This window comes from Podarcis erhardii (assembly GCF_964252035.2).
Source record: "Podarcis erhardii genome assembly, chromosome: 7".
In the NCBI taxonomy this organism is placed as follows: domain Eukaryota; kingdom Metazoa; phylum Chordata; class Lepidosauria; order Squamata; family Lacertidae; genus Podarcis; species Podarcis erhardii.
The window spans coordinates 57074263-57096335 of record NC_138511.1 but is presented as its reverse complement, the minus strand read 5'-3'; the positions used below and the strand labels follow the sequence as shown (position 1 = coordinate 57096335).

Sequence of the window (22073 nt, the reverse complement as noted above, 5' to 3'; positions counted from 1 at the left end):
AGCTGGTGACAGTCTTATTGAACGGAGGCTTTTAGGAAGCATTCCTGCTTTCCTTCCCCTCTTCATAATGTTTCCTTCTTTTAGAATGGGAAAGCAGGAGGAGAGTCAGTTATATGGGCTGGTTCACTGCATGCTTGATGGAGAACTATTTGTTTTGGGGTGTTCTGCTGGACTTCCATAGGAGACACTGATATCCTCTAATAATGTCTGTGCAGGCAGCAAATTGAGAATTCCCAGCAATACTCTACCGTTCCTCTGATGATTAAGGTGCTATGTCATGTAAGTTGAAAGGCAGACTGAACAGAGATGGATTTAGTGCTTTTCAAGGTAATAGGGGATGCTTCTTGAAAAAGAAATAAGCTTTGACTAAACCAAGAAATGTTTTGTTCTAGACATGCAGATCCATATCGCAACACTGAATCAAACCTTATTTTCAGAGAGAAGACTGTGGTTGCTGCACTCCTCCCCAGTGCTGCTGTGCTCCCTAGCACTAAGCCATGCTCTGGCTTAGCATTGCAGGTGAACCTAGGCATGTGCTTTGTCTCACTTCAGACAAACCATTAGTTGTTGCCAAGGTTTGTTCTTGGTTTGCCACTTGTCGTTTGTCTGGAGCAAGACTAACTACAAGGCCATGTTCAACCAGACCAGGTAACTTGTTCATTTACACTAAACCAAGCAAACTGGGCCATTTTGATCTATCGAGATGAGTGCAGGACAGCAGAGGCTAAATTAATCTGTTTCATTCCCTGCCTTGGTTTGATGTAACAGGGGGATCATTGAGACAATTGGCAAGCAGTTCACAAGTGGTATAGGCCCATTGTGTCAGTATAAGTAGGAATCAGCCAGCCTTCACATTTTGCTTACTTTTCAACCATCATCTCACTTTGCTATGGGGTGCTCAACGGTGTCCAAAGCCTCTTGAACCTTCTTCCCCCAAAACAAAAGAATGTGGAAAACTGGTCCCCTTGGAGACCTATTCATTTTAGGAGCCAGATGGAGTAAAGGTATTTAACTTGTAGAAGTAGCAATAACTTTAAATGCCTTATGTTTTCAAAGAGCTGGGAACTACCTGCTGTTTCACCTGCTGAGATGCTGAATTTTCAAACCCATGCTGTATCAACTTCAGTCACGGGTATTGGGAAAGGCTTTAGAGCAGGAGATCATTCCCTCCTACAGAGGTTGCTACCGCGGCACCTATGAGTGCTCATGTATCCACAGAGACCTTCACTAGCTCTCCTACTGGAATTGGAACTTGAGAGGTATTCTATGGTAGCCAGTGGAATAGGGGGCTGTGTGGGCTGTGTGCAGTGCCCACAACAATTTTTCTTGTTTGCAATTGTGCCAAAAAGGTTGGTGACCCTTGCTAACTCATTCCTGCAGGTTTCAGTTCCTATGCTTTGAAACTTTAGTGCACAAACTGGTGTCATGTAATAGAGGTTAAAATAGGGTGCATTTGACCACTTCCTGCCACTCGGCACTAGACCATCTTACTTAGATCTCTCACCATGGCAGCACCTCTTGACCCAAGCTTTTGGTTTGCTGGTTGTCACCTTCCACAAATACGCTTGCAAGGATGGTGATAAGAGCAGCCTATGTAAGGAGGAGTTGAAGGAGTTGATCCAGAACAAGCTGACCATTGGGCCAAAACTGCAGGACGGAGAGATACAGGCATTAATGAAAAATCTGGACCGCAATGGGGACCAAGTGGTGAATTTCCAGGAATACGTCACTTTCCTGGGTGCCTCGGCAGTGATTTGTAATGAAGCTTGGACTTCTTAAATGTACGCCCCGGTGGGGCAAGGTGTCATGGTTCAGGATTATACCTCTGTAGACGATTTCATGTCCAATAAAATTTTAAGTGTTGTAAAAAAAATAAAAATTAGGGTACATTTCTTCAGGTTTTCTTCCTTACTAATTGTGTAATGATTCTTAAAACAGGTTTAAAATGAGGTCGAGTAAAGAAATTTTGTAACACTGAATGATTTTTTTAAAAACCACTCTAAAGAACACTGTTGCTTGTTCAGGGGGTGGCCTGCAAAAAGATTGGTAAAGTTGGGTCCTGGAATTGGGACATGACTTTCTAGGTTCCTATGGAAAACTGTAGTGCAGGCAACCCCAGTGGAAAGCTGGTCTTGAAGTCGGCACTGCTCAGTGTGGAGATTGACTGCACTGCAGAGTTCCTGTTGCAGAATTCTGTAATGCAGACAACCTGCTGAAATGAGGGCTTGAAGCCAGGGCTGGCCAGCTGAACAGTCAGACTTCAACCCCTGCTTCAGTTCACTGGGAAGTTCCTCTGCAGCACAGTTTGACCTCAAAGGGGAAAAGGGTTGCCTGGCATGGTGACATCAGATGACTGTGAGTGGCGCCACCTACTAGTCGAATTGGCTCACTGCAGTCCAGGATCCAGCCTGAATTCCCAACACCTGTTCTAAGGTAATGTAGGGATTTCAAGGTAGGCCTGGTCCTTGATGTTGTTATTTTGATTTAACTGCAGCATATTCTTAGAATTTGGTTCTCTATCCAGTCCAAATTGGTGTCTTTATTAATTTAGCTGGTCCCTTGGCGTGGAACCTAGTTACTTTGTGTATTTATAGAAAACATAATTCTTCTTTTCTGCATAGAATGCATTATTAATAAATAAACTTATGTGTTAATGCACTGTTTCCAAACAGAAAGTTTTAATAGCAGCCAATTAACCGGCTAAGTAGCAGGAAAACAATGTTTGTCTTTAATCATGAACTGCTTGCTTGTTCCTACTCCCCCACCCCTTACCTCTTAAATTCTTTAAATATTTTATTCTGTTGGCATCACTTCCAAATAGCTGATGAGATTAAAACATTAATCTGGTTTTAAGAGCCACATGTTGAAAAGGGAAAAGGAATCCCCAGGTATTTTGGGTGTTTGCTACTTTTTCTTCCCATCATTCACCAAATAAGCAGTCTGTAGCTACCCTTCCTGCTTCTCTCCCAAAGTCTAGTTAGGGCTTGCCCAGCTTTGGGAAGGAGGGCTCTAAGACCCTGCCAGAGTCTTGTGCCTCCTTCCTAAAGCCTGTGCCTCCCTTAGCTGGTTTGGGAAGGTAGCTTTGAGCTGTGTGTGTGTGTGAACTTCTGGCCTCGCATGCACAGGGTGCTGTATTACCAAGGTCCGCCCCTCCTGCAACTGGGTATGGCTTTCGTGTTTATTTTCTTTTATTCCATTTCAGTTCTTTCATCTTAGATCTGCAGAAACCAACATGCCCTCTGGGTCCATTAAGGGTGGGTAGCTGAACATTCATTTATTAAGTGCCTCCTGTCACAATGTGTTTGTTGTGCCCCAGGGGAAAGACTTATTCAGGGAGGCCACCTATAGAAATGGGGCAAGGCCATCTGTACTCACAAGTACTCAATGTACAAGGTCCTCCACTTCTTTTGGACTATGACTCCCATCTGCACTCTACATTTAAAACACTACTTTAGCCATGGATTTCCCCCAAGGAATCCTGGGAACCGTAGTTTGTTAAGGGTATTGGGAGTTGTTAGGCAAGACCCCTCATCTCCTCACAGAGCTACAGTTCCCAGAGTGGTTTAACAATCCATCCTTCCTCTAGAGGACTCTGGGAACTGTAGCACTGTAACAAACTACTGTTCCCAGGATACTTTGGGGGAAGCCATGCTTGTTTAAAGTGGTGCAAAGGGGGCCTTTGGCAGGTTTTTAAATAAATAAAGGTAGGATTATTTGCCAGGCCCAGGCATGTATTTTAAAGAGGATTATAAACTTTGTGCCAGTTAACTACCACTCCCAGATTAACTGAGTGGCTTCCATACAAAAGGCTGTAGCTGTTCTGGCAGGCCTGCATTACAATGCTCAGGGTGGTGACTGTTTTTTAAAGCACAGTATAGTTGGCAGCTGAATTTCCACCACTCATATTTCTTGAGAGTTGTATTAGGTTTGCTTGCATTAGCGGAACGTTGAAAGATTCAGGGCACACAACAGAAAGTGCTTTTTCATGCAGTGAATAAACTTTGGAACTTGAACACAAGATCTACCCACTCGGGAAGAATGGCAGATGAAGGTGATGGACTATATAGAACTGGCTGAGATGACTGGCAGAATCCGAGACCAAGGAGAAGAGTCGGCGGAATAAGAGTGGAAGAAATTTAAAGTTTATCTTCAGAAATATTGTAAAATTAAGGAATGTTAGAAAGATGTTGGGGAAAAAATTATGTGGTTTTAGCCGAAAAGATATAAAGGATTAAGTAAAAATGGATTGGTGAAAGAGAGAATGTAAAATTATAGTATATAATTAGGATAAAAACAAAGTTGGAAGGATTTGCTGAAATATCTAACTGAATTAGAATACAAAAATGGGAGGCGTGAGGAGGTCAAGGAAATAAGTGATGTAAGTAAGTGATTTAAAGGTTTGACTTGTTTCTTATTTCTTATTTCTTTTTTCTGTTTTTTGATGATGTTTTTCTATAAGTATTGTTTTTTCTTTTTCTTCTTTGATTGTTATGTATATATATATATATATATATTTCTTTTCCTTTTTTTTCTGTAACCTTTAAAAGCTTAATAAAAAATTATTTAAAATAAATAAACTTTGGAACTTGCTCCCATAGGAGGCAAAAATGACCACCAAAAAGGATTAGACATGGAGGATACGGCAATTGATGGCTACTAGTTACGATGGCTAACGTCTCTGCATGCCAGTTACCGGAATCACAAATGGAGGGTGTGCTGCTGCGTTTTAATAACTATTCTCCTCCTGTGAATTGTAACATTATTTAGAATAAAGGTTCTCTACAGGCCAGATATTTGCATAGACAGATGACACAAAGTGCCTCGGTACAGTGGTACCTCGGGTTACATACGCTTCAGGTTACATATGCTTCAGGTTACAGACTCCGCTAACCCAGAAATAGTGCTTCAGGTTAAGAACTTTGCTTCAGGATGAGAACAGAAATTGTGCTCTGGTGGTGCGGCAGCAGCAGGAGGCCCCATTAGCTAAAGTGGTACCTCAGGTTAAGAACAGTTTCAGGTTAAGAACGGATCTCCGGAACGAATTAAGTACTTAACCTGAGGTACCACTGTATTTGTATAAGAAATGAAACCATGCCATTTATGGGGGGGAAATGGTCATTTGACCTCTGCCCTTCCCAGGTTCTATATCCCCAGCTCAACATGACCTGCATTTTATATCCTTATGCTAGGCATTACTTGAGTCTGACTAGTGGCTCATCCAAGTCACATCTCTTCCACACACACATCCAAACGAACTGATGCTGCAATGGCCTCAAACGTGAGAATGCAAAGATCTATTTTCCAAAGATGGACCAGTAAACACCTGCCAACTCCATCACCCCCAAATCTCTGGATTCATTTCTGAATCTGCAGATAACAAGTCAAGACTGCGCAAGATGGCCCTTGAGGAGTAACCATGGGCTGGCAAGAGTAATAGGACTGGACCCTGGATGAGGGAAAAATTTTCCAGGCACTTGTAGGGTTCCAGAAAGAAAGATCCAAGATGGAAAGAAGACAAAGTGCCTACCGGAGAGGAATGGCAAACCAAGCCTTTGGGAGTACACCGAAATGGCAAAACTGTCCAGAAAGCTCAGGAACCAAGAAGACAAAGGTTCAATAAAGAAAAAATTATAATTAATTTAGGAGACCTCTGTAAGCAGATGAAAACATGTGCAGGATTTTAATAACATTTGTAGCAATTATAATGGACAATATGGAGAGATATAAAACATGGATTATGAAATAATATGCAGTTGAAAAGGTTGACAAAAAGACCCATGGAGGGAAGGTTGGGAAGTCTGGAGATCCAGATAAATCTCTAAATATGGATATGTATTTTGGATTGCTATAATTCTACACTTGTAAAATCAAATAAAAATTATTTCAAAAAGCAAAGCAAAAAGAAAGATCCAAGCCCCCACAGCAGGGAGCTGTCTGCAGGACAATTAGTATTCATATATACATCTAAAATTCCATGGCAGGCTTGCTTTGTGCTGGATCCAAAGCTGGGACTAATGGAGAAACAAAATCTGTTGGGCGTTAATGCAGTGAGCCCTACTATCTTATCCGCAGGTTGTTGGTATGTGTAAATAAAACCATATTTCCTAAAGGCACTCCAGTCTCTTCTGACTAAACTCTGGATAAGCACCTGGAAACTGTGGAATCTCTCACCGCTCAGAGATTGGGGTGGCAAATGCAATTTTTCAGCTTTAACTCTCTAATGCTGGCAGAAGTAGATTTATGCAGGAATTTCAGATTTTAATCCATTGGTCTTCTCTCTCTCTTTTTATTATCTCCCAGTCATTTCCCCACATGTGTTTTAAACCTCCTGCCAGTCCTGTGCCCTACTTTTTAGAAACGGTACCTTTTATTGTATTTTCTGTTTCAAAGATCAGTGCTTCAAGCTACGGTCTTACAAAAATGTGTGCTTGGGCCGCAGGGCACCCACCCAAAATTTTTCACTTTCGGCTGAGTTTGCTACAAATTGGGGTTGTTTTCCATTCCAGAAACCCTTTAGTCTATAAGGATTTCTGCTGTATTTATGAACCAGGCTGCATAGATTGCCATGCCTAATACATTCAGTACGCTGTGATTTCCTGCAGAGTCTCCTTTCAGCCCAAAACTTCCAGTGTGTGTTTGTTTACCCAGAGATTTCTGCCATGAGTCATAATTATGAAACGTAGCATCAACTCCCTTAACAAATCCCCGAACAAAAGCTGGTCTCCGTAGCAGTAAGTATAAATAGGCAGGAACCAGCAAGGGCAAACAGTGCCAGCTCAAATTTAAGTGCAGAGAAAATAGACGGATAGCAAGAGTAGAGGGTCTGCATCCAAGTTGGTGATGTCTGGGGCCCATTTCCACAGCGTCCTGGTCACAGGAGCCAATCGGGGTATCGGGCTGGAAATGGTGAAGCAGCTCCTGCAACTACGAGAACCACCAAAATGGGTCTTCGCCACATGCAGGGATCCACATGGAGGAAAAAGCCAGGTGAGACCGTAGGGATGGGAAAGAGGTTAGTTTCAGTTAATGCAAACGTACCTGCTTTGCACTTTCCAGAGTTATCCGTGAGCTGAGATGCAGCCACCTTTTTGGAATTGCCACTTAATGAGCATCCCCATGGCAAAGCGTGCATATAATTGCATAGAGCAGCGAGAACATACCAAAACACATTCTATTAGGGGAAATTGCTTTGCAGAAATTGTGCATGTTAGAATAAATCCACACTGAAATTATGATGAATTCTCATGAGGACTTTTAAAACAAAAAAATAGCAAACTGGAAATATGGGGCTCTGCTATACAGCTGCAAATAAAAGGTTTGTAAATGTGTGGTAAAGTGAAATATACAATTGTGGTGAGCTATAGCAAATTCAATGCGTTTTTCAAAACAATTTTTTAAAAAGCATGTTCATGACATTTTTAACATGTGTAGATTCCACCATGGAGAACTAAAGATTGGGGAAATGAGCAACTGAAATGGACAGATTCACTCATCCCCAACTTCAGAGCTGACCATCCTTTTAGGAAGTGACAGTTTTTCACATCCGATTCCAGGCTGAGAGAGAGAAAGGGAGCTGTGCAAGAAAGTTAGTTCCACTCCATTCAGAAGTTCCATGGGGCGGTGGCTAAGGGAGAGGGGGTGTTCTTTGTAGCAGCCCCTGAGCTGTGGTATCCCCTTTCCACAAAAATGCATCCAGCACCTTCAGCTCTCATCGTGTTGTGCACCTCTTGACCCTGGCTGTTGACCCCTGAGATGTGTGTTTTTAGGACCCACCCTATTCTCTTTATTGTAAATTGTTTTTACCTCATTTTAAAATTATTATTATTATCTTTAAGATTTATAAGCTGCCCTTGCTCCTAAAGAAGCCCAGGGCAACAAGCAGCAAGCTATAATACAATTTTTAAAAACCCTACATTTAACACATCTTAAAAACCATTCAAATACAGGTGCAGGCTGGGAAAGATCTCAGTTTAAAAGGCTTGTTTGACAGATTGTGTTTTTACAAAATAAGATTGTGTTTTTCCATTGCTGCAACCTGCCTTAGAACCTTATGGAGACAGGTGAGTAAGAAATGATGATGATAATAATTAGCAAGCGTTTACCATCTTTTCAGCTAAAACTGCTCAGCATAAGCTACAAAGGGAAAGCTCTCCCTTACACCCTGCATGAGAGGCAGGGAAGGGAAGATCTTCCAGGGAGGCAGGCTGGAAGAAGGGAAGCTCCCAGGTGAGAGCTGGGAGAGTCCACCACCTTTTGTGTGGTACAAGGGTTAAGATGCACCTCTGATAGAGGCCTTTGTGTCTCCACCCTTCCTTTTGTGTGTTTGTCTTGTTTTGTTTTCTCCTTTCTTTTCTGTTTTCATTTAGATTAGTTTGGCTTTTACTGTATTGTATCATACATTGAAAAGCTTTGGGTTTTTTGTTTTTAAGAGAAAGCTCTCTATTATTTTATCCTTTATGTTCTGAATGCTCCATCAGAGAGAGAATCCACATTTTCTGGTTTCCATCACTGGTCACCCTGTTCCTCTTTCTTTTGTTCCTATATTTGCCTTGTGGGGGTTGGGAGGGGTAGGGGACGGAATGCCTTCTTAACATTTTGTTTCCTAAGAGTTTCCATAGTTCTCATTTAGGGTACAATTCCTTCCCCAGGGGGAGAGAGAGAGAGAGAGAATGTACTCTACTATGCTGCATGTGTGGTATTGTGGTTAGAGTCCTGGACTAGGACCTGGGAGACCAGGGTTCAAATCCCCATTTGGCATGAAGCTCACTGGGTGCCCTTGAACCAGCCACTGCCTCTCCGCCTAACTGACCTCACACAGTTGTTGTGGGAATTAAATAAGGGGGAGAACAATGTACGTCACCTCAAGCTTCTTAAAGGAAAAAGGTGGGCTATAAATGCAATTAATAATAACAGCACAGGTTACACCAGAAGTCCGTGAGGTCCTTGGGGGCCTGGCACTTATTCAGTATCTGCAGAGTTGTACGTATGTCTGCTGTGATTCTGCAGTAGCAGAAAAAACTAGTTTCTTGAGATTCTCACCTTTCTGACTCCTGTGGCTTCGAAAAAACTGTGAAGCCAGTCAATGTCTGCTAAAATCTCAGAAGCCAGAGGCTGAGTAACACTGAGCAGTCTAGAGTGCCCCATATAACTCAAACGAAAGCAAAACAATTTGTGCAAAATAAGTGAAATTATGCAAACATGCTCGGGCCTCAGACTTTTCTGGGTCTAGCATTTGACATTTTTACAGCAGCACTGAGGAAGCCTTGAGGGTTTGTTTCGCACATAACCCCCTTTTTCTCCTTTTAGGAACTGAGATCGCTGGCTTCTAAACATCCCGGCCTCGTGATTCTGCAGCTGGGTATGACTTTCGTCTTATTTATTTTCTTCTATTCCATTTCAGTTCTTTAATCTTAGAACTGCAGAAACCAACATGCCCTGTGGCTCCATTTAGGGTGGATAGCTGAACATTCATTTATTAAGTGCCTCCTGTCACAATGTGTTAGTTATGCTCCAGGCAGAATCCTCACATCTCTTTGCTCTGTTCATTTTGAAGGGGAAAGGCTTATTCATCCTCCTGCAGAGGTGGGGCAAGGTCATTTCTAGTCACTCAGGTACTCAAGGTAGATCACTCTCCCTCAACCTGGAATCCTCCACTTGTTTTGGACTACAACTCCCATCTGCACTGTACATTTAAAGCACTACTTTAGCCATGGAGCCATGTGTTCGTTGCGCCCCAGGGGAAAGACTTATTCAGGGAGGCCACCTATAGAAATGGGGCAAGGCCATCTGTACTCACAAGTACTCAAGGTACAAGGTTCTCCACTTCTTTTGGACTACGACTCCCATCTGCACTGTACATTTAAAGCACTACTTTAGCCATGGATTTCCCCCAAGGAATCCTGGGAACCGTAGTTTGTTAAGGGTATTGAGAGTTGTTAGGCAAGACCCCTCATCTCCTCACAGAGCTACAGTTCCCAGAGTGGTTTAACAATCCATCCTTCCTCTAGAGGACTCTAGGAACTGTAGCACTGTAACAAACTACTGTTCCCAGGATACTTTGGGGGAAGCCATGCTTGTTTAAAGTGGTGCAAAGGGGGCCTTTGGCAGGTTTTTAAATAAATAAAGGTAGGATTATTTGCCAGGCCCAGGCACGTATATTGAAGAGGATTATAAAGTTTGTGCCAGTTAACTATCACTCCCAGATTAACTGAGTGGCTTCCATACAAAAGGCTGTAGCTGTTCTGGCAGGCCCACATTACAATACATCTTCCTGAGAGTTGTATTAGGTTTGTTTGCATTAGCTGAATTTTGAAAGATTCAGGGCACACAACAGAACGTGCTTTTTCACGCAGTGCATAAACAGGAGGCAAAGATGGCTACCAAGAGGATTAGACAAATTCATGGAGGAATCGGGTATCAATGGAATCGGGTATCAATACTAGTCACAATGGCACCTTAAAGACCAACTAAGTTAGTTCTTGGTACGATGGGTAATGCCTCTGCATGCTAGTTGCTGGAATCGCAGGTGGGGGGAGGGAGTGGTGCTGTGTTTTATAAAAATAACAGTATTCTCCTCCTGTGAGTTCCAACATTTTTGAGAATACAAGCCTCAGGCTTCACTGAAGAGATGAGAAACAGGTTGTTTTCTTTTCAAAAACTTCTTTATAAAAGCTTTTTTAACGTGGAGTTCTTTAACCTGGTCAGTATCCATGCTGGATTTGAAATAGCTTTTCCACATGGAATTGTTTTTAGTTGTTTATATATATGGAATTCCTTACATATGGAAATGGTTTTATTTATATTGTCATTGCTTTTATTGTTCATGTTTTTACTATGAAATCACTTTGAGGTTTGTGGCTGTGGTTCCCAGACTCTCCCCACAACAAAAGACTATTTGAAAATCACTGAAGGTGACTGAAAATCACAGACCACTTAACGATATTTCTGCCTCTTGTCCCAATCTTAATGTGCTGGGCTGGATGCACGGCTTTTAACTGAATTTTAATTACTTCTTTTATTTCTTGAGTATTGTGTTGTTGTTTTTATTGTGCTACAATCTGGAACAAGATAGAGGTGGAACAAGATGATAGAGGAAATAGTGGAGATAGACTGGTGTAGATAAATGGCAAGAGGGGCACCTGCCTGATATGCAATGGCACATATAATAGCAACACAAAGAGCCTGCCTGCTAGATGAAGCCAGTGGCCCATCTAGTCCAGCATCCTGTTCTCACAGTGGTCAACCAGATGCCTGAGGGAAACCACAAACAGGACCCAAGCACAAGATCCCTCTCTCCCAGTGGTGGAGGAAAGGGGGTGTGGGGGTGCAGCCGGGCCCGGGTGTCATCACGGGGGGTGGGGGTGGTGAATAAATGAGTTAAAAAATTAAAAATTAAAATTGGGCTCATGAAACGTTTTAGGAGTGACATGGTGGCTTAGGTGCCTGCAGGTTCCGTGCTGCCTGAAATGGCAGCATGGGACTTGCGTCTGCCTACTGCCTCTCCCTCAGTCGCCCTACAGCTGAGGGGGAGACGATGGCTCTCTTCTCCTACGGTTTCCAGCAACTGGTAGAGGCAGAGCATAACCATCATGCCTAGTAGCCATTGATAGTTTTTTCTTCCATGTTCACCTTTGACTTTCCCTCTTTCCAAGGGCCCCCTAATGCCTTTCTTTCCTGTGTTGCTGTTTCCCAGGTTCTATATCCCTGGATTAACATGACCTGTATTTGATACCATCATGCTGGGCATTACTTGAATCTGATCATGGGCTCATCCAACCCAGTATCATCTACTATTATTATTATTATTATTATTATTATTATTATTATTATTACCCTGCCCATCTAGGTGGGTGGCCCCAGTGCAGCTTCCAACACATATAAAAACATAATAAAATGTCAAACATTTAAAACTTCCCAATACAGGGCTGCCTTCAGATGTCTTCTAAAAAGTCATATAGTTACTTATCTCCTTGACATCCGATGGGAGGGTGTTCCACAGGGAGGGTGCCTCTACTGAGAAGGCCCTCTGCCTGGTTCCCTGTAGCTTCACTTCTCATAGGGAGTGAACTGCTAGAAGGCCCTTGGAGCTGGATCTCAGTGTCCAGGCTAAACGACAGGAGAGGAGATGCTCCAGGTATACAAGGGATTGTCTGCGGTTGACGGGCAGAGGCTTTTGCCTTGAGCAGAGAACTCTTTCTCAGTCTTGATGGGGACAAGGCTGAGGAGGATGAAGGAAAGAACAAATGTGACCAAACCCATGGAGAACAGCTGTAGCTCTTTGCCATGCAGATGGTCCCAGGTTCAGTTCCCCGGGCCCAGCTTTTCCAGGTTGTCCTGGGAAAGTCTTCTCTCTGAAGCCCTGGAAAGCTATAAAGGAGAGGAATGTGTTTCCATGACAAATCCTGTGCCCTCTTTCCACAGAGTCCACGGATGAGGCTAGCATCAAGGCTGCTGCGAAGGAAGTTGAGGTCCACCTGGCCGGAAGTGGACTAAATCTGCTGATCAACAACGCGGGCGTCATGCCCCCGAGCACCCTGGAGTCGGTGGACAAAGAAGATATGCTGAGTGTCTACCGTATCAATCTCATTGGCCCAATGCTGGTGACACAGGTAGAGCTTATCCTCATACTTTGCTAGAGGTGGCATCCATTCTTCTGGGCAAAGAAGGGAGCAGCAGGTGAAAGGAGATGTTAAAAGGCTCCCTCAACTTTAACGGAAAGCTCTCCCTGCTTATTTCATTACACTGAATTTCCTGAGACAGGGGCTTGTCTTCCTAATACCCTGCCACACTCATAACGTATTGACCAAGAAAGAGAGGGGAACAAAAAATGCTGGAGGGGTCCATCCAAGGAGAAGTTGGGAACCAAGGATGGAGGGCCTGGGAAGGGGACAAAGGGACTGCCCATGTCTGTCTTCCTTTGCAGGCATTTCTGCCCATGCTGAAGACGGCTGCTAAGAGGAGCAACAGGAAGGGGCTGAGCTGCAGCAGGGCTGCCATCATCAACGTCTCCACCATCGGCAGCTCAATCGGGAGACCCCCTTCTATGGCCACGTTCCCCGTCATTTCTTACCGCTGCAGCAAGGTAACGTGGGCAGCACAGCCTCTCCTGCCTGCCTGCATCTTGGCCAATCTGTCAGCAACAGGGAGTGGGGCTGGGGACAGTTGCCGCTGACATCACTGTGGCCTCCTGGGAGGGGTGAATTTATAGTGCAAATTCCAGCCCTTGTTGCACATAGTTAGGAATTGGCTCCTACAAGGTGCAGTGTGATGGCCACCAAGCAGGAAGGCTTCAAAAGGGGATTGGACGAATGGGTGGAGGAGGGGGGAGCTACCTGTGGCTGCTATCCACAATGGCTATGTATTGTCTCCATTGATGAAGGCAGCATGCCTCTCTTAGCAGCTGACAATCCCAAGGGAGAGAACTGTTGCCTGCAGCCCAGCTTCTGGGTTCCATCTTGGAGCATCTGGTTGGCCACTGTGGCAAAGAGGATGCTGGACCAGATGGGCCACCGGCCTGATCCGGCTGCATGACTTGCTAGTTTACCCTGTAACCTCCACGGTGCTGCTGCTTCTGTCTTTCTTCAGACGGCGCTGAACATGCTCACGCGGTGCCAGGCGCTGGAGTACAAGGATGACGGGATCCTTTGCGTTGCACTTCACCCAGGATGGGTGAAGACGGAAATGGGAACAGAGAAGGTACGTAGTGGCAAAATCGCAGTTGGTCATTAGATCAGGATGCGGTAAAAGAGCAGAGGAGGAGCAAGAAGGACAGCTTGCAAACTAGAGCAGTGGTTCCCAATCAATTTCGGGCCACTGCCCTGTTTGTTCCATAAACTCATCCCCAGGGGCCCCTACCCTACCAAAAGCCAGAATAGTGGTTTGCATGACCCACCAAAGAAGATAGTAACACAATAAAACTCATAGCAGTAATAACTAATTGCACATTCATACTGGCTTTTCAGTCTGATAATTCACACCCCCAGTATTCCCCCTGCCTCTCCTAGGTCAGTGGTTTTTAACCAGTGTGCCGTGGCACCCTGGGGTGCCATGGTCAGGGGTGCTGTGGGCAATACTGGCCTCTGTCTCTCTCTCTTTCCTTCCCTCCCTCCTCTGATGCCCTCTCATGTCTCTGCCTCCCCAAGGCTTGCGTGGCTGTTTGTTGCAGCAGCCCTGGCTACATGTTCTGCAGGCAAATGGTGCCTCTGGGGCTGGCCAGGGGGTGCTGGTTGCCAGGAGGTGGGGGAGCCTTGCAGTAAGCAAGCGACCAGGTGAAGGAGCCTAACCAGCCAGTCCGCCAGCCCTTGCTGCTGGGAATGAACAGACAAGGGGGAAAGGCACTGGCCTTTCTTGTGCTTGCTGTGTGCCATGCCTGCCTGGGAGCTGAGTGCCCTGTGCTGAAGGGGAGCCTTTCTGCCAAGCAGGCCTGGCAGCGCCTGCTGCCGCCCCCCAAAATAAGGTGCTAGCCCCATGTTCACCTCTGGCCAGTCTCAGTTGGGCCACGAAGGCTAAGGGCATCCTCTTCCCAGGCCCGTGGGGCAGTGTGAGGAGGCACCTCTCTTTGGGGCAGCGGGGGGAGTTCAGAGACCAGGGGTGGCAGCAGTGGCTGCCGAGAGGACTCTCAAAGGGAGGAGGCTGAGGAAACACTCCACAAAGGAGGGTGTCTGAAAAGGGTAAGAGGCTGCTAGCTCTGCGGGCAAGGGGTGGCATAACTGGACTCCTGAGCCCTACAGGGGTGCCACAGAAAGAATGTAAGTTGGTAAAGGGAGTCATGGACTCAAAAAGGCTGAAAACCTCTGCCCTAGGTAATCCTGCCATCCCCCAGAGGGCAATACTGCCCACTTTGGGAACCACTGAACTAGAGGAAATTAGAACCAGGGGTTGGGCAGCATAGCTTGAACCAATACCCAGAATCTGGCCTTTTTCACCCAAGTTGCCAGGAAGGAGGTGGCTGGGGTCTTTTCCCTGCAGAAAAGTCTCCATTCTTGGGACTTTCTCGCATTTCCTCCACTTGGCCCTGCTCAGAAGTGAAACTTATCCAGCCCTGTGGAAGGTTGGTTCCTGGCAATCTGAAGCCTTTAGCAGCCATGGCCCCCACCCAGGTCTTCTTGTGATTTTTTTAAATTAATAAACTGTTCCCCATAACTATGCTCAAAGCGACAAAGAAACTGCCAGCAGGGCATCCATAAAATAGAAGCTTCTGCAGCTCAAGGTGTCTGGAAACACCTGGTGCCCCCACCTTTCCTTTCCCAAGTGGCCTAAGTCTGGTGTCCTCGTGGCGGGTTTTGGTTTGGATTTTCAATGCAAAAACATGTTTGCACAATGCAGGCGGAACTGACGGTGCAAGAGAGTGTGCAGGGGATCATCCAAGTGCTTTCCAGCATCAACGAAGAGAAAAATAGCCGACTGGTGGACTGGGAGGGGAGGATTGTGCCCTGGTGAAGCCAGCAGCCAAAGAGGGATCTCTCCTGATGGATGTGTCCATGTGTCCCAACCCAGGTCAGCTACAAGTAATGTGGTTGCATCTAGCTGCCATGACAGCACTTACAAGAAATAAATCGCATGGCTTTCATAACCTGTCCTAGTCTTCCATCATTTTTTGCTAGCCATAAAAATGCACCTGAGAAGCAAGAGAGACTGAAACACACTGAATGGCTGTCAGGGCTGGAGTCAGGCGAAGGTTAGCAATAAAACAAAAAATCACCCGGGGCCAGTGAACTCTTTATTGAAGGAAACAAACCACATCTCAGGCCTAGTGGTCTCAGAATCTGAAGAAGTGTGCATGCACACGAAAGCTCATACCAAGAACAAACTTACTGGACAATTTTTTTATATATTTCTATTGCGTCAGACCAACATGGCTACCTACCTGAATCTAGTGGTCTCAGCAACTCTTTCCAGGTCTTGCTCCAAGGAAGCAGTTGTGAGGACTGAGGGTCCCCGTCTTCACCCCGCTCCCTAAGGCTCTTCCCCTGGTTCCTTCCCTCGTAGCTTAAGGCTTCCTTGCCTTCTTGTTTCTCATTTGTGTGTGTGTTCTGGGAGACCAGGGAGAAGGGGTGCTGGACACAGCAGGAGGGGAAGACTCTGTGTCTTCTTCCACAGTCTGCCCACACTCAGGCTTGGAGTCTGCACTGCTCTCTGCCACAGCCTCTTCCTGCTCACTAAACCCTGTTGCCTTGTATGCTCCCAACACCACCTCCTCCCAGTCTGCTCCTTCCCCCATTGACACCACTCATCATTCTCCCACCACCAGTCCCTGGGCTCTGAGCCTTCTCCCCCTGGGGACTCCCTGCCTGGTGCCTCCCACCACTCCTCTGCATCCAGACGGTCCATGATAATAGGCAAGAGAGTAGGGATAGGAAAAAGGAGTGGCTGTGGGTTGTAGCTCAAAAGTCCCAGGTTCAGTCCCTCCCATCTGAAATCATGGAGAGCCACTGTCATTGAGTGTGATACTGAGCTAGATGGCTTAATGGCCAGGAACACTATAAATACAGTTTCTTAAGTTCCTATGAATCCAGTCCCTTGCAATTAGAATACTTGCAATTGCTTGCTATGCCCAGAAACTAGTGTGAGTCTTCTTTCAATGGGAACCACTACAGAATATTGAGGCACAGACAGCACAAATATTCATAGGAACTGGGTGCCTCATCTTTGGAAGTACTAGCCAAGAGATGCAGAACCCTGTAAAAGAAGTATTAGCCTCTGCTGAATCAGCAACTTCCCAGATGCCCACTGAGAACGACCATAAAGAGGTTTGCCAGTCACAAAAGACACAAGGATCAATTGGGATTTTATTAGCTAAAATACCAAACGTGAAAATCAGAAGTGTTGGTAGAAAAATAAAAACTGATATTCACAGTTCTGTTCTCCCTGCCTTATAAAGCTTTGTTCACGTTTGCCGCAGCAGTTAGTGGAACAGTTCAGGGAAAAAGAGCTTTGACGCGGCCTCTCCATCTCCCGCACAAAGTTGGGCTCACGGTTGCAGGCCTTGGAAAGAGCTTGCTGAAGAAAAGGGGGTTCCGTTGGCCACAGTCCCGATACACGGTGGGGTTCATGAGAACAGTAAACAGCATTGATGCATTCACAAGAGATCCGCTTTTAGGCTCCACTGGAATTCAACAGGTTTCACATTTGCTAAGCATTTGGTAGACCCTTCCCCTACCCCGAAAAAACTTAACAGGAAGTTAACATATTAAACTGAAGAGAAGAAAGTTAAGAGGAAAAAAGATCAGAATATGATACCAACGTTTTTCAGATCAGGGGAAAGTTAAAGTGACAAATTATAGATCTAAAGTGCTCAACCAGCCTTAAGGCATGGGGAAGCCCCAACCAAGTGGTTGGAAATTCTACAACGTGGTCAGAGAATCTGACTGGCTAATCCTGATTTGTTACCTACAAAAAAGACAGCCATTCCCTACCTACCTGCCACAACCCCCCTCCCCCAGTCAGCTTCTGCAATTGAAGAAGTGAAGGTCTGTCATTGCTTGGCAAAGCCAACCACATGACCCAAATTCTACAATGGAAGGGTGACATGGAGAACAGGAGAGGTACTGGACAAAAAGATGCATTTCACCAAGAACTTGGATTATATATTTTTAAAAGCCTAACTGATCAGAGCCAATTTAAACATTCAGGGAAACATCATCTCCTAAAGGATGTAGGGGAAGTTTGTTTCAAAGCATCCCACAACCGTCTCCCTGTAAGAGAGGAGCTGTCTAGATATTGACAAGGGGGCATTTTTAAACAAGCGATTACCTGCTTGTATTTTGACACTGTACAGTCTCAGGAGAGGGCTGTACATCTCCTCCCCACCCCAAATACGAATTGATGCTGCAATGGCCTCAAGAGTGAGAATGCAAAGATCTATCTTCCAAAGACGGACCAGTAAACACATAGAATCTCCGCCACCCCCAAATCTCTGGAGGAAGCATTTCTGAATTTGCAGATAACAGGTCACGACTCTGCAGAGGATGGCACTTGAGGAGTAACAATGGGCTGGCAACAGTAGTAAGACTGGACCCTGGAGGAGAGGCAAATTGCCCAGGCACTTGTAGGGTTCCAAAAAGAAAGATCCAAGTCCCCATAGCAGGGAGCTGTCTGCAGGACAATTACTGTTCCTATATACATACTTCTAAAAATCCAGGCCTATATAACAAGATTTAAGACAAGAGATTATCACAATACTCCTCACGTAATACAAGTGTTAAGAAATGTTTCACACAGAATCTGCACAACCTAATCAACAAGGACATTATTAACAAGGGAACAACCCAGTGTTCAGGAACTGATTATCGTAGCATTTACTGGATTTCATCCAACTACCATTTGTTTCGCGAACAAGGGACACAGCGAGAACCTTCACGGCTCGGTAAAACTGCACTTCATATACATGCCACATATTTTGAGGTAGCAACAAAGCATTCTCCCCACCACCACTTTTGTCTCAGCCTTCGCTGCAGTCTAAACACAGCAATGACCAGAATCCAAGAAGATTTTTTGCAGAAGAAGCCCCTCACCCTCTCTCTTACAGCTTCAAATTCACATTCTTCCATAAGAAAAGGTTTAAGTCCATTAAAGTGCATTCTCCCTGTCAGGAATGAGATTCAGTAGTGAAGTTTCTCCAGCGGTACTATCCTAAGATGGATACTTTCGGTTACAGTAAGACAGCTTCACCATCACACATTTGTTTGCTGAATAAAAAATAATAATTACCCCAAAACAGAAAAGCTTGGCACTTAAGGTTACAAAAATGTTTACAAAATATAAACAAAGAATTGGCTGAAAGCTTGTTCAATGGTGGATGCAAACATTTCCAGGCTACATGGCAGTGCTCCAGAAATATTCAGACCGAGGGTGGGGAACCTGAACTCCAACAATATCTGGAGGGGACAGCTCTCACCATTCCTGGCTGTTGGCCATGCTGGCTGGGGCTGATGGGAGTTGTAGTCTAACAACATCTGGAGGGCCACAGAGTTTTAAACCTTCTATCCATCCCCCACTCACTCACACATTCCTTGTATTGTTTGACAAGAAGAGACTTGATCAAAATATTCTGCACCAATGTCTCATTTTCAGTTAGAAAGCAGCCAGGGTTGTGCCAGAATGCCATCTGGAGACTATAAGATGTGTTTGTAGAAGGATGGTTTCCTCCAGGATCTTCAGCCGGCTGGCCAAGGATGAGATGGGGCTGCTCCAGGCTGCCAGAGATAATTACTGGAGAAAAATTGCACAGATCCACTGAAGTTCTCCCCAGTGAAATGAATGGGGCCTGTGTCAGAGCATGGCAAAGCTCTTCTGTGGCCTCCATCCATTTCAGTGGGGCTTGCATAGAAGAACTTCCCCATGGACATGCCCTTTTTCCTCTTCACCCCCAGAATCCTGCATGGTACTGCTCTGTTTGCAATGGCATCTGATGCGGGATGCTAAAGGGTGGCTAAAATCCGTAAGAAAGAAATCATCACCACACCAAAGGTCTGCCCCACTCCAAAAGTCATGGCCACAAAGGGGATCATGTCCTTTCCAGCAGCTTTGTAAACACCGGCAATCGCAGCACCTGTTCAGGAAGGGGGGAAAGGAACATCATAGGTTGGTTGTTCATGTCCCATCATTCCTTTCTTCTCACTTGATAATACACAGCAAAAGAAATGGACAACTGTCATTCACTTTTCTTCTTCCTCAACCTGGTGCTCTCCATATGTGTTGTATTGCAACTCTCTTCAACCCCAGCCAGCATGATCTTGGACTCATGGGAGTTGTAATGCAACCGCATCTGGACAGAACCTAGTTTTAGGAATGCTGCTAAGCCAATAGTTAAAAAACACAAAAGCAGCCTGCTGGGTGAGCAGTTGTTTTCACATTTTAAACTCTGCTCCTCCTCCAGGGAGCTCAGAACAGCATATACGATTTCCTCACCCTCCCCTTTTGTCCTCACAATGTCATCCATGGAGCTTCAGCCCTGAGTGGGGGATCCATACCTAAGGCTTCCTAGCCTTAGTAGAAACCACAACACCACTAGTATGAATACCAAAGGGTCGTCCGAAAGCAGGGCACAATAGGGATAGCTTCTGCTGTTGTTAACATCAAGCATCTTGGAGTCACATACATACACCCTCACTGACAGCCATACTTCTGGCTGTCACAGGCTGGAAAGATGGGTAGCAAAGAGAAGAATGGCAATCCCCAAATGGCCTCTCAACTTTCAAAAGGTGTCAAACCGTCTCCATGACAGATGTGATTGACAGGTGGCATTGTCCAGCCAGTCAGAAACACTTTTAAACAGCCCAGGCTCGCTCAACATTGCTCATCTGACCACCTACACATGTGAGGACACGAGAAACCCACTTGTAAGTAGATTTGATAGGATAGATAGGCTTGAATGAAAGGGCTCTTTTTGTTCTTTGACTATAGCAACATTCTGCCTCTTCCATTTATCCTCCTCCTTTCTTTTTTATTTTTAACAAACCTCACAAAATGTGGCTGTTGAGGTCTTGGGTGTGTTTCTGCGAAAACTCCCAGGATTATTCCAAACTCTCCCGTGCCTAATTGGTCATGTTATGTGGGGGGATGGGGGAGAAAGACACACAGAGAGAGTGCTATAATGTAAACTCTCCCTCTCCTAGCGAGATTTTATGAGTCTGAGATTGGGAATCCCAGATTTGTTCCCAATATGTCCTGTCATTGGACACAGAAACAAGGAGATTGCTAGGCTGCTGGGATGCAGCTGGGGCAAAGGAATGTTTCAAACAGCCAACCTACTTGATAAAATCCCAGCTGCTAATGGCCCCACGAAGCCCATCAGCAGGATGCTCACCGACATGAACCTGCCGTATTTGTGCCGCCGGAGAGTGAAGAGGGCCAGGAGTGCTGCGGGGATGTGGAAAAAGAGAGACGACACCATTGCCCACAGGAAGACGCCATACCACATCTCTGCCATGAGATAGGAAAGAAGAGGGTAGTAAGAGCAGAAGAGCAGCCACCTGGATCAGGCCAAAGGACCCATCTTGTCCAGCACCCTGTTCTCACCGTGGTCAACCAGGTGCAGTGTGGGAAGCCCAGAAGCAGGACCCCAATGCAACAGCTCAAAGTAATGATCGTGTGCTGTTCTTTTTTGATACTGCCTTTAGTTTTATTAAGATTTGAGCTTCAGCAGTTGGACCATTGTTGCTTTTTAATTAATAGCTGTTTTAAGCAACTCTAAGGAAGGAAAAAGTAGGGTATAAGTCTTTTTAAGTAAGAAAGATAGATTAGCTGCTTTGTCTCATGCATTAAAGTATCTTGGGGGCAGCTCTGGAGTCAGAAACCCTTGATTAACCTATCTGTGGACCCCAATCTACCTGTTGCCTACCCTTGGTTAGCCTTCGCCAAAGGGATGGCCTCCCTCTTTGGTTTTGGGCTATGAATTCCTGGCTGGGGCTGCTGGGGGAATTTCCAGGGTGGTCTCCACACACTTTGAGTGGTGAGAGCAGCAGCAGCAGCCTTCCCAGGTGTTGCCCACCCCCACCTGGAGACTCCAGGGACAGGCGCCTCCCTTTCCTTCAGTGGCACCCACAGTGACCTTGTCCTACCCCTCCAAGTGGGACGGGGGAAGGAGGCGACGCGGGTACGTGCAGAGGGCGCCCAACCCCTTCGCGGGGCCTTGGAAGGCAGGCGTGGCGTGAGGCCCGGAACCTACCTGTGAACTCGCAGAGGGATTCGGCGCACGCAGCTCGGGTGACGTTTCCCGAGCGAGGCACCAGGTGGAGGCTCAGGATCTGGTGCAGGAGGCCCCCCGGGGCGGGAGGGACCGAGTCGCCGCCGCCGCCGCCGCCTCCCTCCATGCCTCCTTCGACATCAACATCCGCTCCGCCAGTGCCACAGAGAGGCAATGCCAGAGCGGCCCCAGGCAAGAACTTCCGGAGAACGAAGCGGAAGCCGCCTTTCTATTGATGTACTGTAAACCGCTTTGAACGTATTTTTTTTTTTTTTACGACACAGCGGCATACAACTATTTTAATAAATTAAAACTGAATATAGGGTCCAGGTTTTAATAATAAAAAGGAATAAATTTATTGAATTGTCGACGCCTGAGCTCGACTCCA

At 45.7% G+C, this 22073-nt stretch overlaps 2 protein-coding genes and 1 pseudogene across 4 annotated transcripts; 2 read left to right on the top strand and 1 right to left on the bottom strand.

The window, feature by feature from the left end:
- Positions 1–25: 25 nt before the first annotated feature.
- LOC309347733 (protein S100-A6 pseudogene) lies at positions 26–1979 on the top strand (annotated as a pseudogene). The gene has a single exon. The product of its transcript is annotated as a protein S100-A6 pseudogene (transcript).
- A 4716-nt stretch (positions 1980–6695) lies between these two features.
- LOC309347725 (C-signal-like) lies at positions 6696–15571 on the top strand. Its single transcript, XM_081872484.1, has 6 exons — positions 6696–6987; positions 9307–9358; positions 12421–12608; positions 12923–13081; positions 13585–13695; positions 15325–15571. Exons 1-6 carry the CDS (start codon positions 6841–6843, stop codon positions 15436–15438), a joined length of 771 nt encoding a protein of 256 aa, XP_081728610.1. The 5' UTR covers positions 6696–6840; the 3' UTR covers positions 15439–15571.
- Positions 15572–16769: 1198 nt separating this feature from the next.
- Positions 16770–21891, bottom strand: TMEM170A (transmembrane protein 170A). Of its 2 annotated transcripts, none has more exons than XM_081872493.1 (3): positions 21668–21891; positions 20752–20859; positions 16770–19549 (listed from the first exon to the last, which is right to left on the bottom strand). In XM_081872493.1, exons 1-3 carry the CDS (start codon positions 21810–21812, stop codon positions 19419–19421), a joined length of 384 nt encoding a protein of 127 aa, XP_081728619.1. In that variant the 5' UTR covers positions 21813–21891; the 3' UTR covers positions 16770–19418. The 2 variants fall into 2 exon arrangements, with proteins under 2 accessions (XP_081728619.1, XP_081728618.1); XM_081872492.1 differs by having other exon boundaries at positions 20752–20922; positions 21668–21880.
- Positions 21892–22073: the final 182 nt, after the last annotated feature.